Below are 21606 nucleotides of genomic sequence, written 5' to 3'. Positions count from 1 at the left end.
GAAGGGAGAAATTCCCTACCTTCTCATCAGCATCTACAACACTAGCTGTGGATGCCAAATATCAAGAAGACATGAGGAAAAAAAAAAAAAATCAAAGATTAGTTTTACCTTGGTAAGTATGCCTAGAGATGGTCTTATGCTTAGAGCTTGCTCTGAACTTGAACATTTGTTATCAGATACCAACCATTCAATGTTGTTTAGATGAAGGATTCTACATGGAAATTTAAGAACCCTTGGCAGTTAAAAGGGATACTTGTTGAGTGCTATAAAGTGACAGTTTTAATGGAAGCACACTATGGCATGTTTTTTGCCACATGGAATAAGGTTATGTTCTGGTATAAAATATTCAACTAATTTGGGTACTCTTCTGTTTAAAAAAGTCACAAAAATTGTTCAGTGCCCAAGGTTATAGTGATCATGGCTTTGGAATGTTTTAAACCAAGCATTCATATATAAAAATAAGGGTAAATAAGGTAAAGGTAAATAAGGTAAGGTAAATAAGGGTAAAAAATAAAGGGTAAGTGAATATAGGGAGTTTAAGATGCACAATCAAAAAACAAACCAGACTGTAAATAGCTTAAAAATGAACATTAAATCAGAGCTTAAAAATTCTAATTTATTTCTAACAAACACCACTTGATGCTCGACTCACAAGCTTTATTTACATTTGTCTACAGCATCATTTCCTTACGAAATGAACTAGTACAGCTTAGTTAAACCAAATAAAATCATAATCATTTGAATTGTCTGTAAACTACTATTAGCTAAATTTATAACCTTGCATTTACTTATTAGTACAGCCAAAGTTTTAAATACAGAAAGCACAAGAATAAACCAACGATAACATGTAGAATCTAGAAGATCATATGGGCAATTTAGAAGGTGGACTTTCAAGAAGTCTGAGGCACAATTACAAGAGAGTAAAGTTCTTGTGCAACCTACAGTAAATGTAGCAAAGAAAATTTTAAGACATAAAAAAAGCAGGGGAAGTTCATTGTAAAAATATTATCAAAATATTTCTACTTAAGCTATTTCGCTTTCATCTTTAGATGAGTTGAAGAGAAAAATCACTCGTTTCAAAATAAAAAAACAAATATCATTTTGCTCTGTCTACTAAGTACCTTAAAACATTTTAATTTTTAGTTGCAGTAGACATTAATATTATGGAAACACAAACAAACCCCCCACCCAAAACAAAAAATGTGGATACTGATCCCCATGCCAAAAAGTTCCCAAGCACAATTGTCAACTTCCCTTAATATACTTACCTTGCATTGTCACTGAAGATACTGTTAAGAGAAACCATTTTTAAAACCAGAAGACAGAACAGAGCTCAAATGACCAGATTTTAATTTTGAGAAATAAACCTTGAAAGTATTTTAAGCCATAAGTAATTTCAAGTGAATAGGAACAATTATTTCTGCTTACGTCATGAGGAAATAAGCATTCATCTTTAACTCAGAAGAAAATTTTATGCAATGTGTTTAAAATTAAACATCTCAAAGCAAATGTTCACTTAAATTCACAATGTCTGTTGGTCTTTCACCCAAAGAGAAATATACTTCAAAAACTTTCTTCAATTTGTTCCTCATTAACTATGATTTAACTGTCTACCCTATAATGTGATAACTAGATTTTTAAAGGATATCACACAAAGCTCCTAAAAATATTAAACATTTTAAAGTAAGATGTTTTTCTCATCAACCATATTAGTAGAGATGAACTGTTTGGCATTCTTGCTCCAAATTACGTGTCAGGAAAGGAGAAATAAACACCTTTCTCCTCTCCAATTCACAAAACTTTTCTGTATTAAACTTGGTGGTGCAAAAAGTAAAACTGGATAAAAGAGAAACAACGATTCTAAGGCACCCTTAAAATACGGAATTTTAAAATAAAGAAATTTCCAGTTGACTGTTTTACAACTAGTTAATAAGAATCACTTCGACATAGGTTAACATAAACAGGTTGACTCTTTTTCCCGGATTAACATAAACAGATTGTTTCCAACTACTTTACCACAGTCTTGCTTCCATGCCCAAAGTCCAGACAAGCCTAGGTAATGCTCATATTTGGAGATGAGAAAAACAAGAGTTCAAATTAAAAAACAAAGTACTTTGTTATAGCTGAGATGGTTTTAAATGAAGCAAATGGTTGTAAATAACGAATGATAAACAAAGCATCTATTTTGGGACATTATGGCTTAAAATACCATTTACTTTTAATTTCACAAATAAACACAGCTGTATTGTTCTGAAAAGCAATGAAAGGCATGCACCTCTACTAGCAGATTTAGCACTTCTGACCAAGTAAGACACCAACTTCTTAAAAAATATGCTTCATGCACTGTACTTTTTTTTTTTTTTAAGATGTAAATTTTAATTCATTATTTCTTTTTTGAACTTGAACGGGAACCAGAATGGGATGATCCAGAAGGTGACCTGTGGTGCCTGTAAGACATAATGGAGAAAGCAGGTAATCTGGTAAGCTGGAGCTGAATATCAGCATTTGTAAAACTTTGAGAATATGAAAAATTAAACCTCATTACACTGGTAAGAGGAATAATTAAAATCTGAGATATAAACTTATACACATAAAATTAACTAGTACTTAGACCTTGGATATGAGCCCAGTAGCAGTGCAATCATAATTTAAAAATCTCTCGATATAGCCACCTCTCAATTATTTAAGGTAATGAAAGAAAGCCTTGCAAAATTGTATAAAACTACAGATTAATATAACAAAGACATATAAACTTGGTGATGGCAGCGTGACTTAATCGTTCTCTGTGATACACTGTATATAATGTGGTAAGTCTATATGTAAAATAGATATAGCAAGGCTTCTGTGTATGCAAATATATATCCATAAGTAATTATGTTTTGGAAATCTAGGTCACACAAGATGATTGTACAATTAGTTACAGGATTATATTCATGCAGCTAATATGAATAAGGCAATATATCAACCTGGGTAAAGTAGTGGTGTTCCGAGGGGTTGGCCCTGGGCTCAGGGTTGTTTAGTGTTTTCACCAATCACCTGGCTTATGGAATAGAGAACATGTTCATTAAGTTTAGATGACAACAAACTAGGGGGATTATATGTGGCTAAGATAAAAATTTGCAGACGTGGAAAAAAAGCAACAGAATGAGTTTCATTGAAGTATGGAGTAATTTTCTTACAAAGGAACAAATGCACAGAAATGAGACTACTTGTGTGTAACCTTAACATCTAAACTCCAAAATGGGAAGATGCAAAACCAGTCATTATGTACAAGGAGAGGTAATCCTAGCACTGAACACAGCAAAAATCAGATTTTATCTAATCCTTACTTTCACAAGCTGAAAGGATATAAAAATTTGTAAAGATTATTAAGGAAGCCATTAAAATGACTATGTAGACATTGAGAACCAAGAGAAAAATAATAAATCCGAATAATTAGCCTGCTGCAGAAAAGGCTGACAGATGACACACTTTCCCACTTTTAAAAATGTCAACACAGATAAAGTAATCTAGTAAAGGTCTTTCTCTACAAAAAAAAAGGATTTGGACTGAAAGATGAAAAATGTATTAGCTACAAGAACAATTTCCTTATAAAGGGCATGAAACAATAATTTGTTGGGGAAATGCATTGATACATATTTAAATTAGGACAGATTTCCAATGATCTGTAATAGTTAATTTTCTTATTAGATGCCCTAGAATCCTACAGTTTCTAATATTTAATGTAAAATCAAGAGCATAAATTAATACCGATAAAAATCAACCTCTAAATTACGTCAACACACAGCTTCTGAATTAAAATCTGAAGAGACAGAAATAACCGAGAGTTGGCTATAATAATTATATATGAAAATAAAAATTTAAACAAAATGATCAAATAGTGGAAGAGAGTGGTTTGATCTTTTCTAAACAACCTGATCAAAGAACAAAGGATAAACAAAGTAATTATCTGTTTTTTGAAGTCCAAAGTTGAAAAGAATAATTTGAAGTGGGAACGAAGGAGATAACGAAAATCTAATCCTTGACTGAGAAGTTCAGTTACTCTATTAAACACACTTAAGAACACCCATTCTTATTTCTACAGAAACCCAAACCTTTCAGGTGACCGTGATCTTGTTCGTCTTTTTTTGCGATCACCAGATGAAGAAGATCTAGAACGACTTCTCTTTCTGTTCCTCTCAGGAGAAGATGATGAACTTGAGTAAGATCTTTTTCGTGGGGAAGAAGAGCCCCTGTGGGACCTGGAGCTGGATCTTCATTGATTGAGAAACAAATCAAACATTTCATTAAAAGAAGAAGTCAGGCAGACGGTTTAGTTAATAGCTCCAAAAATAAACAAACAGAATTTATAACTATAAAAATTTTATAAGGAAGAATACTTACTGCTTACTCAACAGAAGACCTCTGGTTCAACCATGAAATAATTCTACTTAAACAATTTACTTTAATTTCATCACTTTAAAAAATTCTAAGATAAGTGCTCATTACTTACAATTAAAAACCAGCTTAATGTATTAAAGTAGAATTAAATACTTCTTTTAAAATTTAAGGCTTTCATTTTAAAGTATACATAAATAGCAAAGCTAACAGGTGGGCATTTGCATGACTTTATGTCTAGAAACTACATCCTTCCATTTGGGGAAAAAATATGTATCATACAACTTCCTGAGGAAAGTAAGCATAACAATTTGCTGTGGAATTATGCAACTTATTAGTTAAGCTGCTGTAGAAAAAGCAGGGATAGGGGAACAAAATGACAAAGAACAGTAGCTATTAAATTGCTAAGTATTCAAAGGAAAATAAAATGAATAACTTTAAAACTTGATTTATATTAACAATATTTATTTTTATGAAGGATTACTATCCATGAAGTATGAAGTGTTGACATTCACATGTTTCAGGCAGAGGTAAATGCACAAATGTTTAAATACAATTTTTTTCTTCATTTACATTTTTTGGTTGAAGTAATTTAGCTCAAACTTCCCAAAAAATTCACCTTTGGGCTTAAAATAAAATCAGAAAGCCCAAAAGGAGAATTCTTTGGAAAGTTATAAGCAATGAAAAAAATGTTTGAAAAGAATTATGAAGGCTGTTCTGTAAACCTTAATTAAAGTGCTTCCCAAAGGGAACTAGGACTTAAGGATCTTCACCTAAGAAGCACTCAAATAAAAGAAATGAAACATTGATAATACATAATAATAACAATAATCTCACTTGCTCTCTATTTTGTATTGGCTTAATACAAGTGTGCATATCATTCTTTTCTCCTTAATGTTCTCAAATTACAGTTGCCCTCTAATGCTACAGATTGGCTCTAAAATAAGCTATTAAGCAATTATTTTTACCAAAATAGCTACCACTACACTTCAGTGTAGTTCCACACAAGTGGAATTTTCGTTGTTCTCTTATTCATGTTAGCTGCCTTTAATAGATAAACAAATTAAATTAAAAAGAAAGGCAGTATATTTTGACCAAGACTAGAAAAAACTTCAAGAGACTAAAAACTAGTTTCTCACTTGCTTCTCTACAAATTTTTTTCCCTCTGCAGGTCTAACTAAATGCAACCTGAAGTTAACAAGAATGCTTACTTTAAGATCACATCCTACTTAGACTAACCAACCAAACTTCTTGATTTAATTTGTGGAATTTAAGAAGTGTCTATATTTCTTACATACTATACATACTGTGTACAATATTCTGTGTTATATTACAGATAAATGAAAATAAAACCCTCCAGAAACTTCATCTAATATAAATGACGAAATTGTTTCTATAAATATTTAAACAATTGCCATGCAAAACAAAATTTGTTTTGAGGCAGTTCTTTTTCTTCCTTTTAAAATATGGAGTAAACTTTTTATTTGCATATCTCAATTTATTTTAACTACTACTGCAAAATAACTTTAATGAACAGACATTTGGTGATAAAACTTGGCTCCATCTTCCTACTTCATCACAGTTTAGCACAAAAATAGCAAACCTTGCATAATGCAAAATAACCATGTTAATTCAATCATGGGAATGTCTTAGCACACTGCTGGCAATGGAAACGTCTCACGGTGAGAAAATTAAGCTGAGGCAAGTGCATTAGTTTTCTAATGCTAAAATAAAATTGACAAGTAGAAGCAAAATAAGAGGAAAAAAAGCAACGCCTTCTGCAGCCTTTAAATATTTTTTCTCTCTGCTTTACAGAGAGAAGCTACCTCATTCACCTTGATTTCGACCCACGAGATCTCGAACGTTCTCTGGAACTGGAACGAGATCTTGACTGCGAACTGGAAGAACTTCTTGAACGGGACCTGGAACAACATGGAAGGATTTTTTTTTTTCCAGGACCATTTAATTAAGCTTTGTGATACGAACACTGAAAGAAAAATATGTATTAGAATTCATTTTCATATAGTAAGAATACTATTTGGGACATATATTTTCAAAATACAGTATTTTAAGGTTTATTTTAAACTTTTATTCTGTATTAATACTTATGTCAAAACTTAAGGTAATAATTTTTGAAAATAGTCAACTATTACTTTCCAAGTTTGACAAAACTTCTCTAAAAATCATTCGAGATTGTACAAATAAAAACGTCCAGCATTATCACTTTATTAACACTGAATACTTTATATGTTCACAAATATTTAGAAGTATCCCGGGACTTACACATCCAGAAATACTGGATGTTGCAGTTTATATTTAACTTCTGTGAAATATTTCCATCAATTTCCCTTTTCCAATTTAAAAATCCTTCTATTTTCTTAGTCACTATCTAGCATAAAGCTTAAATGTTGATATGTGTACATTTTTAAATCCACAGGTTTTTCTGTCTACTCAAAGGTTAGAGAATTAAAGAGAAACTACATTGACAATCCTGTCACTGTTTTACGTAATTATATTACTGAAAAATGATATAGGGGAGATATGGTCCATTTGAATTTAAAAAGTCAAGAAATGAAATAAATTTCATTTAATTTATATACTTAATTTGTCCCTGAAAATAATAATCTGCAGAAAAACAATAATTTTTACCTTAAAATTATCTTTATAATCACTCTTTTAAATTTTCAGGCTTTACAGTACTCAATTAACAATTATCTAATTATTAATTACTCAATTAGCTAATATTTTATTCCCCAATACAGTTAAAATTCATTGCACATAGTTTCACTTAACTAAATAGTTCTTCAAGGGAAGATTGCTTACATAAGGTATTGCTTTTTCTCAACCAAAACTTCATTTTTATTGTCGACTGCACAATGAGGGACTTTTCAATTAAAACTTTACATTACTAACAAAATAATATTCAAGTACAACACAAATTAAATCTTCTGATTTATTCCTGGACAGCTCTAAAGTATAAGCATTAAGATAATAGAATACAGATGAATTTGCTTCTTTATTCAGAACACATATACCAAATAAAACACTGTGTAGTAATAGTAAGCAACAACTTAAATGCCTAGAAAATTTTTGTACTAGTGTTTAAAATCATCAGTGGAAATATAAATCTTCACTTTATTTACGTTAAAATTTCTAAATGTAAACCATCTCCTTAGATAACTCAGTATCACTATATATAATGATTTAATTGAATTTTTAAAGTCTATTTTAATAAAAGGCATGGTGTTAAAATGGAACTAAGGAAGTTTCATATTAAAATTTTGTATTTCTGAAAATACTGGACAATAACTTCATGGCACTAAGACAGAAAAAATTATCTTATAAAAGATGACTTGAATGAAAACTCTGAAATAAAAGGAAAGCTTATTTAGTCAAGAAAAACAAAATTTATAAGTAAAGAAGTTAGATACTGACATTTTGACTGGTGTTACCCTTGACCTGTACCCGTTTACCTGGACCTAGACCTTGAACTGGAGGGGGAGGATGAGCGTGATGAAGATCGTGAATGTGAAGACCGAGACTTTGAGCGACTTCGTCTATTAGATTTCTTTTTATTACTATCTTCTTCTTCACTGGCATCAAGATTATACTTTGAGAGATCAGCATCATCTTCATCCTCATCCTAACGAAAACTCAGAGTCAATTATATTTAGACATTTAGATATCCATGCTATCTAGGAATGATGAATAGTTCTATGTACTGGACATCTCCATATGGATTTATTATATAGCTAACACCTCAGCAAATTCATTCTCAGTCCTGAAATCTGACTACTACATTCCTCACCTCAGCTAAAGAGACTTAATGACTGTCTCAGACAGTTAAAGAAGTAAATGTAGAAGTCATACTTATTTTCTTTTTCATCACAATGTATTTCCAAATGAGCTGTCAAGAATTTTCAGTTTTACTCCCTTAAAAGTTCTTGAATCCAGCTCCCTCAGTCTTAGTTCAGAACTTCATTCTTTAGTATACTACCATAACCTTTTAGGTAGTCTCCCTAACCGCGAATCCATTCTGCCTCCCAAGTATCTCAATATGTTGACAGTCATCACTCTAAAACACAGATCAGATAAATATACCTTATTTGTTTTTAAAACTTGTTTTGCATTGATTTGTTCAGCTGCATTCAAGGGCATCCTATGCTCAGTCCCCAAAGTACCCTTAATCTGGATCTATTCATCCATAACATTTTACACTCAGGCCCCACAGAAAAAACATCACCAGACCTAATGTGGCTGCTGACCCCCCCATTACATTCTTCCCTCTGCTCTAACCACACTAGCCTATGTATGATTTTTTGGATGGTGCTGGCTTGTTTCCTGCTAGGGGAAACTTTATTTGCTGTCCTCCCTGCCTTAAAAGTGCTCCGACCCCAGCTCTTACAGCAGGCTCCTTCATATCATTCTGTCACTCAAATTTCAGCTCAAATTCCACTGCCTCAGAAATCCCCCAACCACTAAAAACAAAGTAGCTCTTCTAATGCTCTGCTATCACAACATGTGTCTACACCACAGTATTGCTATTTAAATTATCTTTCATTTATGCCTTTCCCCCTCTGGAATTTAAGTTCCCTTAAGAGAAGGGTGGTTGTGTCTCAGTCACTTTGTATCTCCGGAGTCAGAATAATGCTTGGCAGAGCAGAAGCTCAAAATCTTTGTGAAAACAAATGATTACATTGGAGAACGCATCTTCACCATGGGCCAAAGGTTGTCAAAGACATTCACATGTTATCCCATAGCCTGAATAAGACAAAGGGGAAATACAAGGAAATAATTTACCTCATCTAATTTATATTTAGAAAGATCTTCATCCTCATCCTCTTCTTCTCCCTCAGATTCTTTATCTTCAACTTCCTTTAAAATAGATGCAGGACCAACTGCCTTCCCTCTGTATTTTTTCTTTTTACGTCCAAACTATAGAAAAAGTTTCATAACACTTCTGTTAGCTGAAACTGTTAATATAAATACTTTTTTTCAAAGAAATTACTTTTATATATTTAGGTTAATGTACATTTTTATGTTGGTTAACATACATTTTTATGTCAGTTATATGTTTTAAATCCATTAGGATTTCCTACAAAATGGTAAGCTGCTGTAAAAGACTCAAAGTGTACTTACAAAAATGAGATACATTTAACAGTTTCCTTTTGCAAGGTATTTTCTAACATGTTTCTCTAAGCTGCTTTCAACCTGCACACTAATGTACAGCTTACCTCATCATATTCACCATCAGATTCTTCTCTTTCTATATATTCAACATTTTCTCTTTCATTAAAACCACCACCATATCCTAAAAAAGGGGGGGCATATACTGTTATAAGAATTCATCAAAGTAACAAAAACATGTCAGAATCACTTACAAGCAATAGAAAAAAAGAAAATCTTATCAAAGACATTTGTCTATCCCTTTAATAAATTACTGGTCTTAAAAAAAAAAACCACCAAATCACTATAGAGAAGTCTCCAAGTTATATACCATAGCTGGAAAAGTCCCGTGGTTACACTTACAGCTCTTCTCAATTTCAAAATGTCCTATATGATTTTAGTAATGCATGTAATATGAGTGGAAAACAGCTCCTTAAACCTCTGCTATAACCAACTTTTAAAAGGACTTTCCTCTGTAGTTTATCCTAATTCTTCTGGGAGAAGTGGGTTCAATAAGAACCAACTATCAAATTTTACTGTTTACTAGTTGAAAATGGTCTGAAATCTTTTGATAACTGAAATTTTGCTGGGCTAAAATGTAGCTAGAGCTTGGAAAATTTTTAATTATATAGACAAATATAATGACACAATAAAGGACATCCAAATTGGTTTTAAATACAGTTAAAAGTCACTCAGGTTTTCTGAAGAAGCCAGTAACTTCCCAACTGAAAATACGCTACTAAAAAGCAATCAGGATCAGCAAACCATTATTGTTTGCTGTCACAACTAACATCTACAATTTAGACTGACAGATGGAGATGTGGTTAAAAGTAACATAATCTAACTACCTCATATTTCAGAACAGTACCAGCACACAGAGTGATTCCTGGATTTAATGAACCAGCAAAACGTTAAATAAACTTATAGATAAAAAAGTATTTTTTAAAAATTCAAGATTTGTGACTTTAAATTTGTCAATCACGGACATTAAAAAAAAAAAACTCATCACTTACCCTCTCATCATTTCATAAAAGAGCCACAAACAAATAGTAGAGAGCACGTAATTGCCCCAACAAAATAATGTAATAAAATTAACTTTCTTAAAAAAAAAAAATCACATTAATACAAAATCCTTCCTTTCTTCACTGTACTTTGTACCAGTGAAAACTGCAATGTATCAGTGTTTATCCTTGGATATCACTTTATATCATCCCTTTTTTCCTCCTCCTCCACCCTTGTTCTGGACACAAAACAGACTCCAACTGTAATACACAAGAATTTCCTTTTGTTTTTATGAATATGATACAAAAGTGAAAAGTGTCTTAAATACCAATAACAACTTTTCCTTAGTAAACTCTTGGCTCTAGTTTTTCAGAGTATCAAATATAAAGAAACAGAAACAAGTACAACTGGGTATATATTCACCTCAAAACAGCTCAAATTCAATGTTAATTCTGGAATATAAACACTGTAGAAAGTTATAATTCAACAATACAACTTCCTGTCTCTACATATATGTTTAATATTATATCAGTATGTCCTGAGACTAAGGTACGAGTTGTTTGATAAACAAATTGTAAGAGATGACTAATAGTAAAGACCTAAACCTTAAAATACTTTGAAGTTGGTGAAAAATTAAGACAAAAATATTCACGGGATCTAGATGGAAAATGATTCACATAAGAAAAAAAAAGAAAAAATACGATACAACAGAATGATTGTTTTTAAGGCCAGTGCAGAAAAATGCCTGATAAACTGGACTATTTATGTGTGGAAATGTAAACATATTAAAACAATCCTATATTAAAATCCTATTTAAAAGGCTTTTAGTAGAGATCTTTGTTTAGTCAGTAATCTAAAGCTAAAAAATGGTATGGCAAATATGGGGAGCTAAAGAATCAATTATACCAAGATTTAGAAAGTGAACTGTAACTCATATAGGTAGATTTTGCATAGGTATGTAAGTAAAATTACTTTAAAGTGAGTTTGATAGCAAATACAAAGCTATTTTCATGTTCACTCACATAGGCCATAAAAAAGAACCTAAACAATCTGCTAACAATAAAGAGATTATTAAGGTATGCTGTTTGAACCCATACAACAAATACACCTCACAAACTCTTTCCCTATACGTGGGAAATATAGCTCTATCATAAAAAAAACTTCAGGATCAGTGAGTTAGAGGAATAACTGGCTTATTTATGTGTGTTTCCTTCATTCTACTGGTTTGAAGCTCTTCAGGGAATATTGTAAAAATTGGTCTTCTTGCTTCCACTCTTGCCACTCCTACCCCCTAATTCTTTTTCCATAAACCAGTAATGTTTAAAGAAAATTAGACGTGTCACTCCCTGCTAAAAATCCTTCAGTTACTTCCCATTATATTTAGAATAAAATAAAACTCCTTACCATGATTTACATGGCCTTTGCCTATTTCTGAAGTGATTTCTGGAGCTCCTAGGAATTCATCCAATATGCTAAATTCTTTCAAGTCTCAGGGCCTGATTCACACAAACTGTTTGTTCTTGCTTACAAGTGATCTCTCAACTTGCTACTTTCACTTCTTAGCTTAAACATTGCTCTCTCAAAGAAGACTTCATTGATCCTTGCCTTTACATGTCTGTTTTGCTCACTCAAGTATCCCCAGCACATGCCCAATGGCCAAAAAATACTTCTTCAATATATTAGTATAGGAAATGCCACAATTCTGGTACCATTTAAAGAACGAGTTTTGCTGTTTTTTTTAAAAGGCTTTATAATACAATTTAGATGACACAAGCTACCAAGAACCTCTGTATGTTTTTAGCAAGTGTTAAAATAAAAATCATATCTTAAAATTTGTCTCAAAAAATGAAAAATATGAGCAAGGACCAGTAAAGGATCAAACACAGATTTAAAACTGGCCTGAATTAGGGTTGTGACAATGGAAATGAAGAGAGAAAAGGGAATGAATATAACATGTACTTCAAAGGAAGAACTGATACACTAACTTGAAAATTCTATGATTCTGTATTTTGATTAATTAGTAAACAGAACAAATAGTAAAGAGAAACTAGAGAGCAACAGTATGTATTAGCTCACATCTTCAACAGTGACCAACAAAAGACAACTACTTATATATGGGGAGATGGGAAAGAGTCAAGACACCGGAATGACAGAAAAAAGATAATGAGTAAAGGAAAGTGAGGTTATCAAACAAACTTTGACAACTTCAGTTGTTAGACTACAGCTCTTGCATTAGTGAAACTTTTAAAGGAGTCACAAAATAGGTCAAAGAGAATGTGAATAAATAAAAGGCTTTTAGGAATTACAATTTTTAAAACTGTTAAAAGATTTTGGACTTTATCCTAAAAGCAATCAAAACGGTTTTACACAAATGGAGTTTTTAGTTTGGAAAAAAAAAACCCTGGCTGCAACTGAGCAGGAGGGGAGTATGTACAGACACCAACAAGATGGCTCTTTTTCCAAGAAACAAGATATAGTGGTATCTCTGCCCAGGGTAATGATGGAAGAGACTTTTGGGGGTACAGGAGAGGTGAAGGAGTTATTAAGAAGGACACCTAAGTTTCTGGTTTATGTAACAAGCATATGGTGGGTGGTACTAATCATGAGAAAGAGATCACTAAAAGAGGGCCATGTCCTGGGGGAAAATCATGAATTCATTTTGGATATAATGAGTTCGACATTTACATGGTGATGCTGAATAGGCAGCTGAATATACAGGTCAAAGAAGTCTGAGCTAGAGACATAAATTTGGTTCTCATTGGTGTGCCAATGCTCACTTAAACTTAGGGCTTAGAAGAAAATGCCTAGAAAATATAGAGCAAAAAAGAGACCTCAGGAATTGGACCTTGAAGAACCCCAACATTCTGCGGCCACGAAAATAAAACCAAAAAGGAGACAGAATAAACAACCAGAGGGGTGTGGGGGGGATAGATTAAAAATACAGGGGAAAAAATGTAAACCTTAAAGAGGTAAGGGAAGGAAAAAAAGGGAGACCCTTATTTAAAAGGTCTTAGTCTATACAGAGCATGGAATTGTCTAAAGTCAGAGAGGAAAATAAAACAGGGAAATAGTTTACTAAGTCTAGGTCTGACAAGGTGACTATATATAGAATGGAGCCTTTGTACAAGTTGCTGAATGATAAAATCAGATGTGAAGTACACTGATAATGTGGTTGCACTAACTGATGATAATGGGAAAACTATATTCTATTTAGCAAATATTTTCACCCCACTACTGACAACACACAGATGATAGGTTATTATTTAGGCCAATGATTACCAAACACTATCTGAATCACCTGAAGATTTTTGGGACTCACCCGGAAAGAGCTTTGATAGTTCTGTTTTGGAATCTGGATTTTTAGAGTTTCTCAAATGATTCTAATGTATAGCCAAATTTGATAATTATTGCCTAAACTTTAGACAATTACTTTAAATGGTGCCCCATGCTCTTTTTTGTCATACTAGGATATCAAATGAATTTAAAAAATGGTACTACTCTATCATTACTAATAACAAACATTTAGACCAGCAGAGGAAAGAGTGAGGAATAAAACATTTCTAAAACTATCTTAATGTTGACTACTTGTAAGGATAAGGCCTCCTGATGCTGTACTTTGTAAATTGTGAAATTATCAAACAAAAGATGACTTTGTGGATGAGGGGAAAAAAAACAAGGTAAAAAAAAAAAGGGCAGGGACTTCCCTGCTAGCGCAGTGGTTAAGAATCTGCCTGCCAACGCAGGGGACACGGGTTTGATCCCTGATCCAGGAAGATCTCACATGCCGAGCAACTGAGCCCGTGCGCCACAACTACTGAGCCTGCGCTCTAGAGCCCGTGAGCCACAACTACTGAGCCCATGCTCTGCAACTACTGAAGCTTGCACACTCTAGGGCCTGCGTGCGGCAAGCACTGAGCCTATGCTCAGCAACTACTGAAGCCCGTGTGCCTAGAGTCTGTGCTCTGCAACAAGAGAAGCCACCGCAATGAGAAGCCCATGCGCTGCAACAAAGAGTAGACCCCGCTCGCCGCAACTAGAGAAAGCCTGCGTGCAGCAACGAAGACCCAACGTGGCGGCCCCCCCCCTCACAAAAAAAGGGCAGAATAAACAATCTTCATTTACTGTGCTCTTATGAAGTTGTACAATTATTAATTTCAATGTTTAGTTCTTTTAAAATCATTTAGTTGGACTGTGTTTGAATATTACCTGTTCTTTCTTCCAGCTTAGCATACTTTGGAGTATTACACATGTTACACTCTGATCTTCTGGCCCAATTAACATTACTGCAACTTTAAAAGTGAAAAATATCAAATTAGTAGACTATAACGTAAGACAAATAGTAAATTTTTAAAATTTTAAAATAAAAAGTAGAGTGAACTATCATAAAGGAATGTGTACTAAGGATGCTACAAAGAATATGTACCAATGTACGTATTCTGGAGAGAGTATGGTTCCAACAGACTGAACTACTTAAGCAGAGAAGCGAAACCTATACAGCATGAAGACTGCCTTTGTCATTTTATGAGAAATCAATGACAAATTATATCTATAGAGAGTCTGCCATCATAGGGGGGAAAAGATACCACTTTAAACGAAAGGTTCTACTAATTTCCCAGTCTCCAAATTCACCTCAAGAGTGAGGTTATACCTTCCAAATAATGTTATAAAAAATTTGTTTTGCAGAATCAGTTCAAGCACTGGATCCCAAATTCAGCAACTAATCTTGCTGGAAAGTTATCTAATACTAACTTAGTATCTGTAAGACCAGAAATTTGTGTAAGACCCTCTTCTGATTCAGTCTCCTTTCATGTGTATTTGATTCATCTGCTTAACAGAAAAGATGGATATTGGAAAAATCAATACAGCATGTGAAAACCAGAAATATTAAGAAACTTACCTAATTAGGAATAATTATCTGCGGTATGCAACTTATGATTCTAAAATTACTGTGCAAACAGGAAAAATAAATTTTGTGATATATTTCACATTAATGATACAGGCTAAAAGTTTTTGAGATTTTTTTTAACAGAAATAGGTTTTAGTGCTTTTAAATACCCTTCTCTCTTTTTTTTTTGAATGTTAGCTCACCTTAAGCATCTGTTTACTGGTATACATAATTCATCTTAGTAACAACTAATATTACCATTAAAAAACAGAATTTAAAAGTTCTTTAAACTATGTCAGATATATACTTAATAATAATCAACAGACCTTTAATTTAAAGGTTACTTTGGCTTGTCAATGTGACTAGTAAGAGTAGGTAATATTAACAGTGGCTAGATATATATTATTATGGGAAAAAGTGAGGACGATAATTTGAAACACATACGTTTTACACTGCCAGTCATTAGCACTAAACAAGCCTCGGCTCTTTTCTGCAAGTGTCTTTCCTATTTCAGTGCCTCCAGCTTTCATCATCTTAGCCTCAGTTGTTTTCTCTGAAGAATAGAAAAATGAAGTATGAATCTGGGAAAATAAAGAAATGATCTGTATACACAGTCTTAAAGGAAGCTTCCTTAAATGCTTACCTCGACCACATCTATTACAGCTAGTTCTTCTAGCAAAGTTTACATTTCCACATCTGAAAATAAAGTAAAAAAAATTTATACAGACATCTAGTAAACTTATATAATTTAAAAAATCTTATTACACAACTTTTTAATGTGTCCTCCCTATATACCTGGGTCCAGAACTTCTACCACCATCTCTTTTCATGTTAATGTCAATGTTAACCAAAAAAACCCCAAAAACCAACCCTCACAATTTAGGTGGAAAAAATACAAGATTTGAAGTCACAAGTCGAGGATAAGAAACTCCAATCTTTCACTTACCAATTATGTGATCCTGGTAAGTCACTGAGGATCTCTGTGCCTCAGTGTCCTATTAGCACATATCGTTAATTGTAATGAAATTCCCTCACAAAGCTTAAGTGAGATGTGAGTCCACTTGAACAATTACTGATGAAGCACCGGCGGTTCAAAAAAACTTTAAAGTAATTCTTCGTATAGAAAATAAGATTATATAATAAGAATTATAAGAAATACAAAATCCTAAGGGTGAACCAAGGGGGAGAAAATGAGTTAAGTCAGATACAGCTTCACAGATCTTAATAAAATACTCTTGTTAGAAATAGGAGGTGGGATGGTAAAAAACAAAGGGAGATAGGTTGTACTGACTAAAAATATAAATAGGTTCAATAATTAAAAGAAAACTGAGTTTTGGGGGATATTTATCAACCTCTGAAACCTGGCTGAAAAACTACAACCAATAATCTCAACACATCAAGTAACCTATCACTTTATACTGATATTTAATGAACAAAAACAAAAAACTTACTGGGTTCACTAACATGGTCTTCACAGTGCATCTGCATGTCAGTAAAAGCATGCTAAGTGCTCTGAATAAGATGTACAGATTAAATTTTAAAATGCTGATTATTTCTTAGGTGTTATACTAGCATGAAATAAAGTTGTGAAATACAGAATGGACACTAAACTGAAGCATTCCAATTAATTTTTAGGTTGTTTTCTCCCCCCTAAAGAATATCTTTATGACTCCAGTAAGCATTGAAAATATATTCCGAAAATGTTTTCTGGATTTATACACATTGTAGAAGTTACCCTGTTCATATATCTGTAACTGAGTTGAAATGCACTCTTACAAAAACCTACCTCAAATATTTGAGTATACTGTCATTAATGACACTGTCAAAAGCACATTATTCTACAAGTAACCAACAACACAAAAGTCACTTGTTTGTTCTATTCAAAATGGTTAGACTTGAGACCCTTCAAGTCATCTTCATCTTTATGCAATCGAGAGCCATCAATTTTTTATGTAAAAAAACATGATGCTTCACTTAAACTGCTTAAAATATGAATAGAAGACAAATGCTGGGGAAATAAGGACTTATTCTCCTTTGACATTTGATTTTAAAACTACTATCCACAGCTATCAATCAGTATTTGCTACATTTTATTGCTCTACACATACAGTCTATGTTATATCACTGTAAAGGAGCTCTTCCACCCTAGGTTTTTTTTTTTTTTTTTTTAAGCAAAGGTAAATAACCTATTTAAAGTTCCATGATCTATAAGCAATAGGACTGGAATTAAACCTAGGTTTATTTGCTTCAAAGCTTTTACTCTTTACTACCATGAACTCCACATGCTATCTGTGGCTAGCTTAGAGACAAGAAATCAAATTTTTTTTTGGAACGAGTTGTGCATTCCATTTTTCTGACAATTACCTTCCGTAGTAATTTTCGTATCTCTCCAAATAGGCAGACCTACTTGAGGACCCGTCAATAAAATAGTACTAACAATTTAATAGAGCACACTGGTTTCAGCAGAGTTACTAAACACGTGCTTCTTTGAAGCAGGCATTCTCCAGGGCTGAGCAGGCAAAAACACAGGCCTCATGTGTTTCGGCTCTAACGAGGCGAAAGGTCCAATTTTTGTGGGGTGATTAAAGGTCATAAAAAAAAAAAATCAGAATGTCCCCAACCAAAAGAGGATAGTGTTCGGGAGGAAAAAGTATCAACAGTAAGGAAAGTTTAAATTGGAGGAAAAAAAAAAAGGTGAATTATGAGAAGCAAAAACATGAGTTCACGAAAGGAACGCTTTCCGCGAACAAGAGTCAAGTTCTGCAGGGAAAAGTCACGTGGAGGAGATCAGACACCGAGGTGGCCACGGTTAGGGAGATATCCTTACCGCTGAAACTTGGTCGGGGGCGGGGGGTGGAGTGTGGGGCAAAAGGGCGGCCATCTCGTTCCCGAAAACGACGGGCTGACTTGGAGAGACATGATCTAGGAGACGCTGGAAACATACTCAAAACAAAGGCTCCCGAAAGACCTCATAGTGAGGAGACTAAGAGCCTCCTTCCCGCCCGGGAGCCGGCAATTCACCGCCTCCACCCGGCTGGTGGTACCAGAGACCGTAAAAACGGAAGATGCCCAGTCGACTCGAGAAAACCTCTACCGATCAACCCCGCTCCAATTCGGGACCCTTCATAAACTCACTTTTTGTCAGGGCAAATCCAGTCACCGTCACTGACTCGGAAATTCTTGGTCGACATCTTGGACGCCGCCACCACAGCCACCCGCAGCTGCGTCTTCACAGGAGGAAGCGGGCCGGGGACTTTGGGCACTCCGGGGCTGTCCCCACGCTGCCTGACTCCTTCCCATCACTGCGACAGGCTTTGACAGTGAGAACACTCGGCCTGGATTGAGTTTGAACGTTATTTTCCATAAAAAGATGCCTGTGAGATTTTTTCCTAGCCGAAAGACTTACAATGCAAATAAATTCTCTGAGCTAAACTAACAGGCGCCGCCGGGACAGCCTAGGAAGGAGGCCTCCGTGGCACTAGAAGCCTCGGAGAGTCCCCTACAGGCGGGAGGACCCGAAAGGAAAGTACTTCTGCTCAGATGGGCGGAGTTAGGGAGGCGGGGGCGGAAGTGACGGTGATCTGCTGGCAAAGGCAGGTTGCTCTTCCTGCATTAAGAGGGTGAGGTGTATGAGCTCTTCGTGTTTCTGGAGAAGTTATTTTAATAAAGGCTCGAGAACTCTGTTCTGTCACCATGGACACTGGATGTCGTTTAAACACTTATTTTTTGGGGGTACGTAAATAGGTATACCAGATAAGCATTGTACACGTGGAAACCAACCAGCAATTTTGGAACTAGGATATTGCCAGTATTGTTAAAATTACCTGTCTTTTCCCATTCCATTCCCTTGCTTTCCTCCAGCGGTAACACTCTCGTGTATTTTGGGTTTATTCCCTTGCTTTTAAAAATTTAGTTTGTGTACATGTATGTTAACTTTGATAAACGGTTGAGCTTTACAAGGATAGTTTATTGTTATGTAATCGTCTGCAACTTTTTTTCGTTCAGCAATGTGCTTTTAAATCATCCTAGGTTGTTGCATACATTTGTATATAGCTGTACTTAATTTTACTGCTCTACACTGGTAATGTTACTTTGTGTGACAGTTTATCCCTTCTGGTTCACAGGTTTTGTCATTAATTCGGATACAAAAATGCAAGAATTTTTCTAGAGTACAGCATATATCTAGAGACAATGTCTTCATCTACTCTAATTGTAACTGCTTTGAAGTCTTTGGTAATTGTAACATCTTGGTTATCTAGCAGTTGGTAGCTGTTGATTTTTCCTTAAAAGCTGACCGTATTTTTCCAGTTCTTCATATATTGAGAAATTGTGATCCCCTGCCCCTCTGCCGCGCATCTTTGGGGATCTTAGTTTCCCAACCAGGGATTGAACTCAGGCCCTTGGCAGTGAAAGTGCAGAGTCCTAACCACTGGACTGCCAGGGAATTCCCGAGTAATTGTGATTTTTCTCCAAGACATTTTGATTTTATGTTGCATAGACTCTGGGTCTTGATAAAAGTCTTTGGGGAATGTTGATTTTTGTTTTGTTCTGTTTTAGTAGGCCGTCAATTCAGTTCGGTTCCTATCTCAAGTTGAGTCTCACTTGTGGGTGCTGGTTCCATATCAGTTCAGTTTTCAAAGGTTTTATTGTGCTCTTTGAGTCTGTTCTATACATAGAACACTCAGGAATATTTTGGAACTTGGGTAGTAATTTAAATTGTAGTTCAGTTAACATATCTTTTGCTGTGCAGCTTTTTGTCTGCCCTGTAGATGGTCAGTTCAGGTGTGAGCACTTACGTGGATTCATACATAGAATTAAGGAGTTCCCTTCTCCAGCTCACCCCTTTTTGATATTCCTCTCATATTCTTTGTTTTGCAGGGTCTCCTTTTCCTGCTAGAAATATGAGGTTTCTCTTGGAGTTTTAGCTTTGTGCCATAGCTGCAGCATCTGACTAGGGCCCACACTGGAGCAAAGAGGTGAGAGAAAAGAGCAAAACAAAACAAAACATGAATTCCCTCCAAATTCTTTGGACCGCAGAAGCTCCTGTTCCTAGTTTCCTTGTCTAGAAAGACAGGGTTTTTCTTGGGGTTGTAGCTGTCCAAGCCTAGGCCCTAACTCTCAGGTCATGCCCAGAGGGAAAAAAGGAGGAAAAAAGCCAAGTATTCCCCCACAGTAGCTCCCTTTCCCCATTCATCTGGCTAGAAATATGGGATTTCTTTCTGTTTTTCTTCCTTTGTGAAGGAAAGGAAGCTTCTGTGAAGCTTTCTGTTTTTGCTTCCTTTGTGAAGGAAGTTTCACTGGGTGCCAGACCTCAGGTCAAAGATGTGAGAGAAAGTAGAAAAAAAACCACACAGGGCATTTTTCTAAGTTTTGACTCTCCTCCCCAATCTGCCTGTTTTTGTTTACTTTTTAGAGTCCTCAGGTAGTTGCTTTTTGTATTTTGCCCTGAACTTTTAGTTGTAATCAGTAGGAAAGATAGGCGGTAGTGGTCTTACTCCATTTTGGCTGGCACTGTAAGTCAAGGAAATACAAATTACCACTATGCATCCATCAGAATGATTAAAATGAAAAATTTAGACAATACCAAGTGTTAGAGAGGGTGTCGAACAACTAGAATTCTTATACACTGCTAGTGGAAGTGTCAGTTGATCGTTTACTTTGGAAAATGTTTCTCAAAATCTTTTAAGTCTGAATATATGCATACCCTATGACCATAAGATTCGACTCCCAAGTATGTTCCCCACAGAAATGCACATATGTTCACTAAAGATGTATATAATAATGTTCATCGCTGCACTATTCATAATAGCCCCAAACTAGAAGTTCCTAATTACTTACGAATGGTAGCCTGGGTAAATAAACTGTTATATGTTCACACAGTGAAATTCTATATACAGCAATGACAATAAACAAATCACAACTACATTGAAGAGTATGGCTGTTACTCTCTCTCTCCCTCACACACACACACACACACACACATACACACACACACATATTGAATTGGAAAAGCCAATTACACACTAGCACATGCTATATGATCCATTTACATGAAGTTCAAAAGCAGGCCAGACTAATCTAAGATGATGGTTACCCTAGGGAGTGGGGAGGAGATAATGACTGAAAGGGGACATGAAGAGCTTTTTGGAGTTCTGGTAATATTCTTTGTCATGGTC

General features: G+C 34.7%; 1 protein-coding gene across 2 annotated transcripts; it reads right to left on the bottom strand.

Moving 5' to 3' along the window:
- Nucleotides 1-595: 595 nt before the first annotated feature.
- On the bottom strand, nt 596-18714 carry ZRANB2 (zinc finger RANBP2-type containing 2). Of its 2 annotated transcripts, XM_004280733.3 has the most exons (11): nt 18566-18714; nt 16074-16126; nt 15875-15983; nt 14752-14834; nt 9612-9688; nt 9178-9312; nt 7851-8020; nt 6213-6299; nt 4095-4253; nt 2967-3040; nt 596-2447 (listed from the first exon to the last, which is right to left on the bottom strand). In XM_004280733.3, exons 1-10 carry the CDS (start codon nt 18619-18621, stop codon nt 3007-3009), a joined length of 963 nt encoding a protein of 320 aa, XP_004280781.1. In that variant the 5' UTR covers nt 18622-18714; the 3' UTR covers nt 596-2447; nt 2967-3006. The 2 variants fall into 2 exon arrangements, with proteins under 2 accessions (XP_004280781.1, XP_004280780.1); XM_004280732.3 differs by lacking the exon at nt 2967-3040.
- Between the last annotated feature and the right edge of the window lie 2892 nt (nt 18715-21606).

This window comes from Orcinus orca, chromosome 1, assembly GCF_937001465.1.
Source record: "Orcinus orca chromosome 1, mOrcOrc1.1, whole genome shotgun sequence".
Classification (NCBI taxonomy): Eukaryota; Metazoa; Chordata; class Mammalia; order Artiodactyla; family Delphinidae; genus Orcinus; species Orcinus orca.
This window is presented reverse-complemented; position numbering and strand designations above follow the sequence as displayed.

Coding starts and splice junctions, on each gene's coding strand:
- ZRANB2 (XM_004280732.3), bottom strand. CDS start 18,621: ATGTCGACCAAGAATTTCCGAGTCAGTGACGGTGACTGGATTTGCCCT. Junction 16,127..18,565: donor TGGATTTGCCCTGACAAAAA/GTGAGTTTATGA, acceptor CTTTATTTTCAG/ATGTGGAAATGTAAACTTTG. Junction 8,021..9,177: donor CTAAATATAAATTAGATGAG/GTAAATTATTTC, acceptor AGTTTTCGTTAG/GATGAGGATGAAGATGATGC.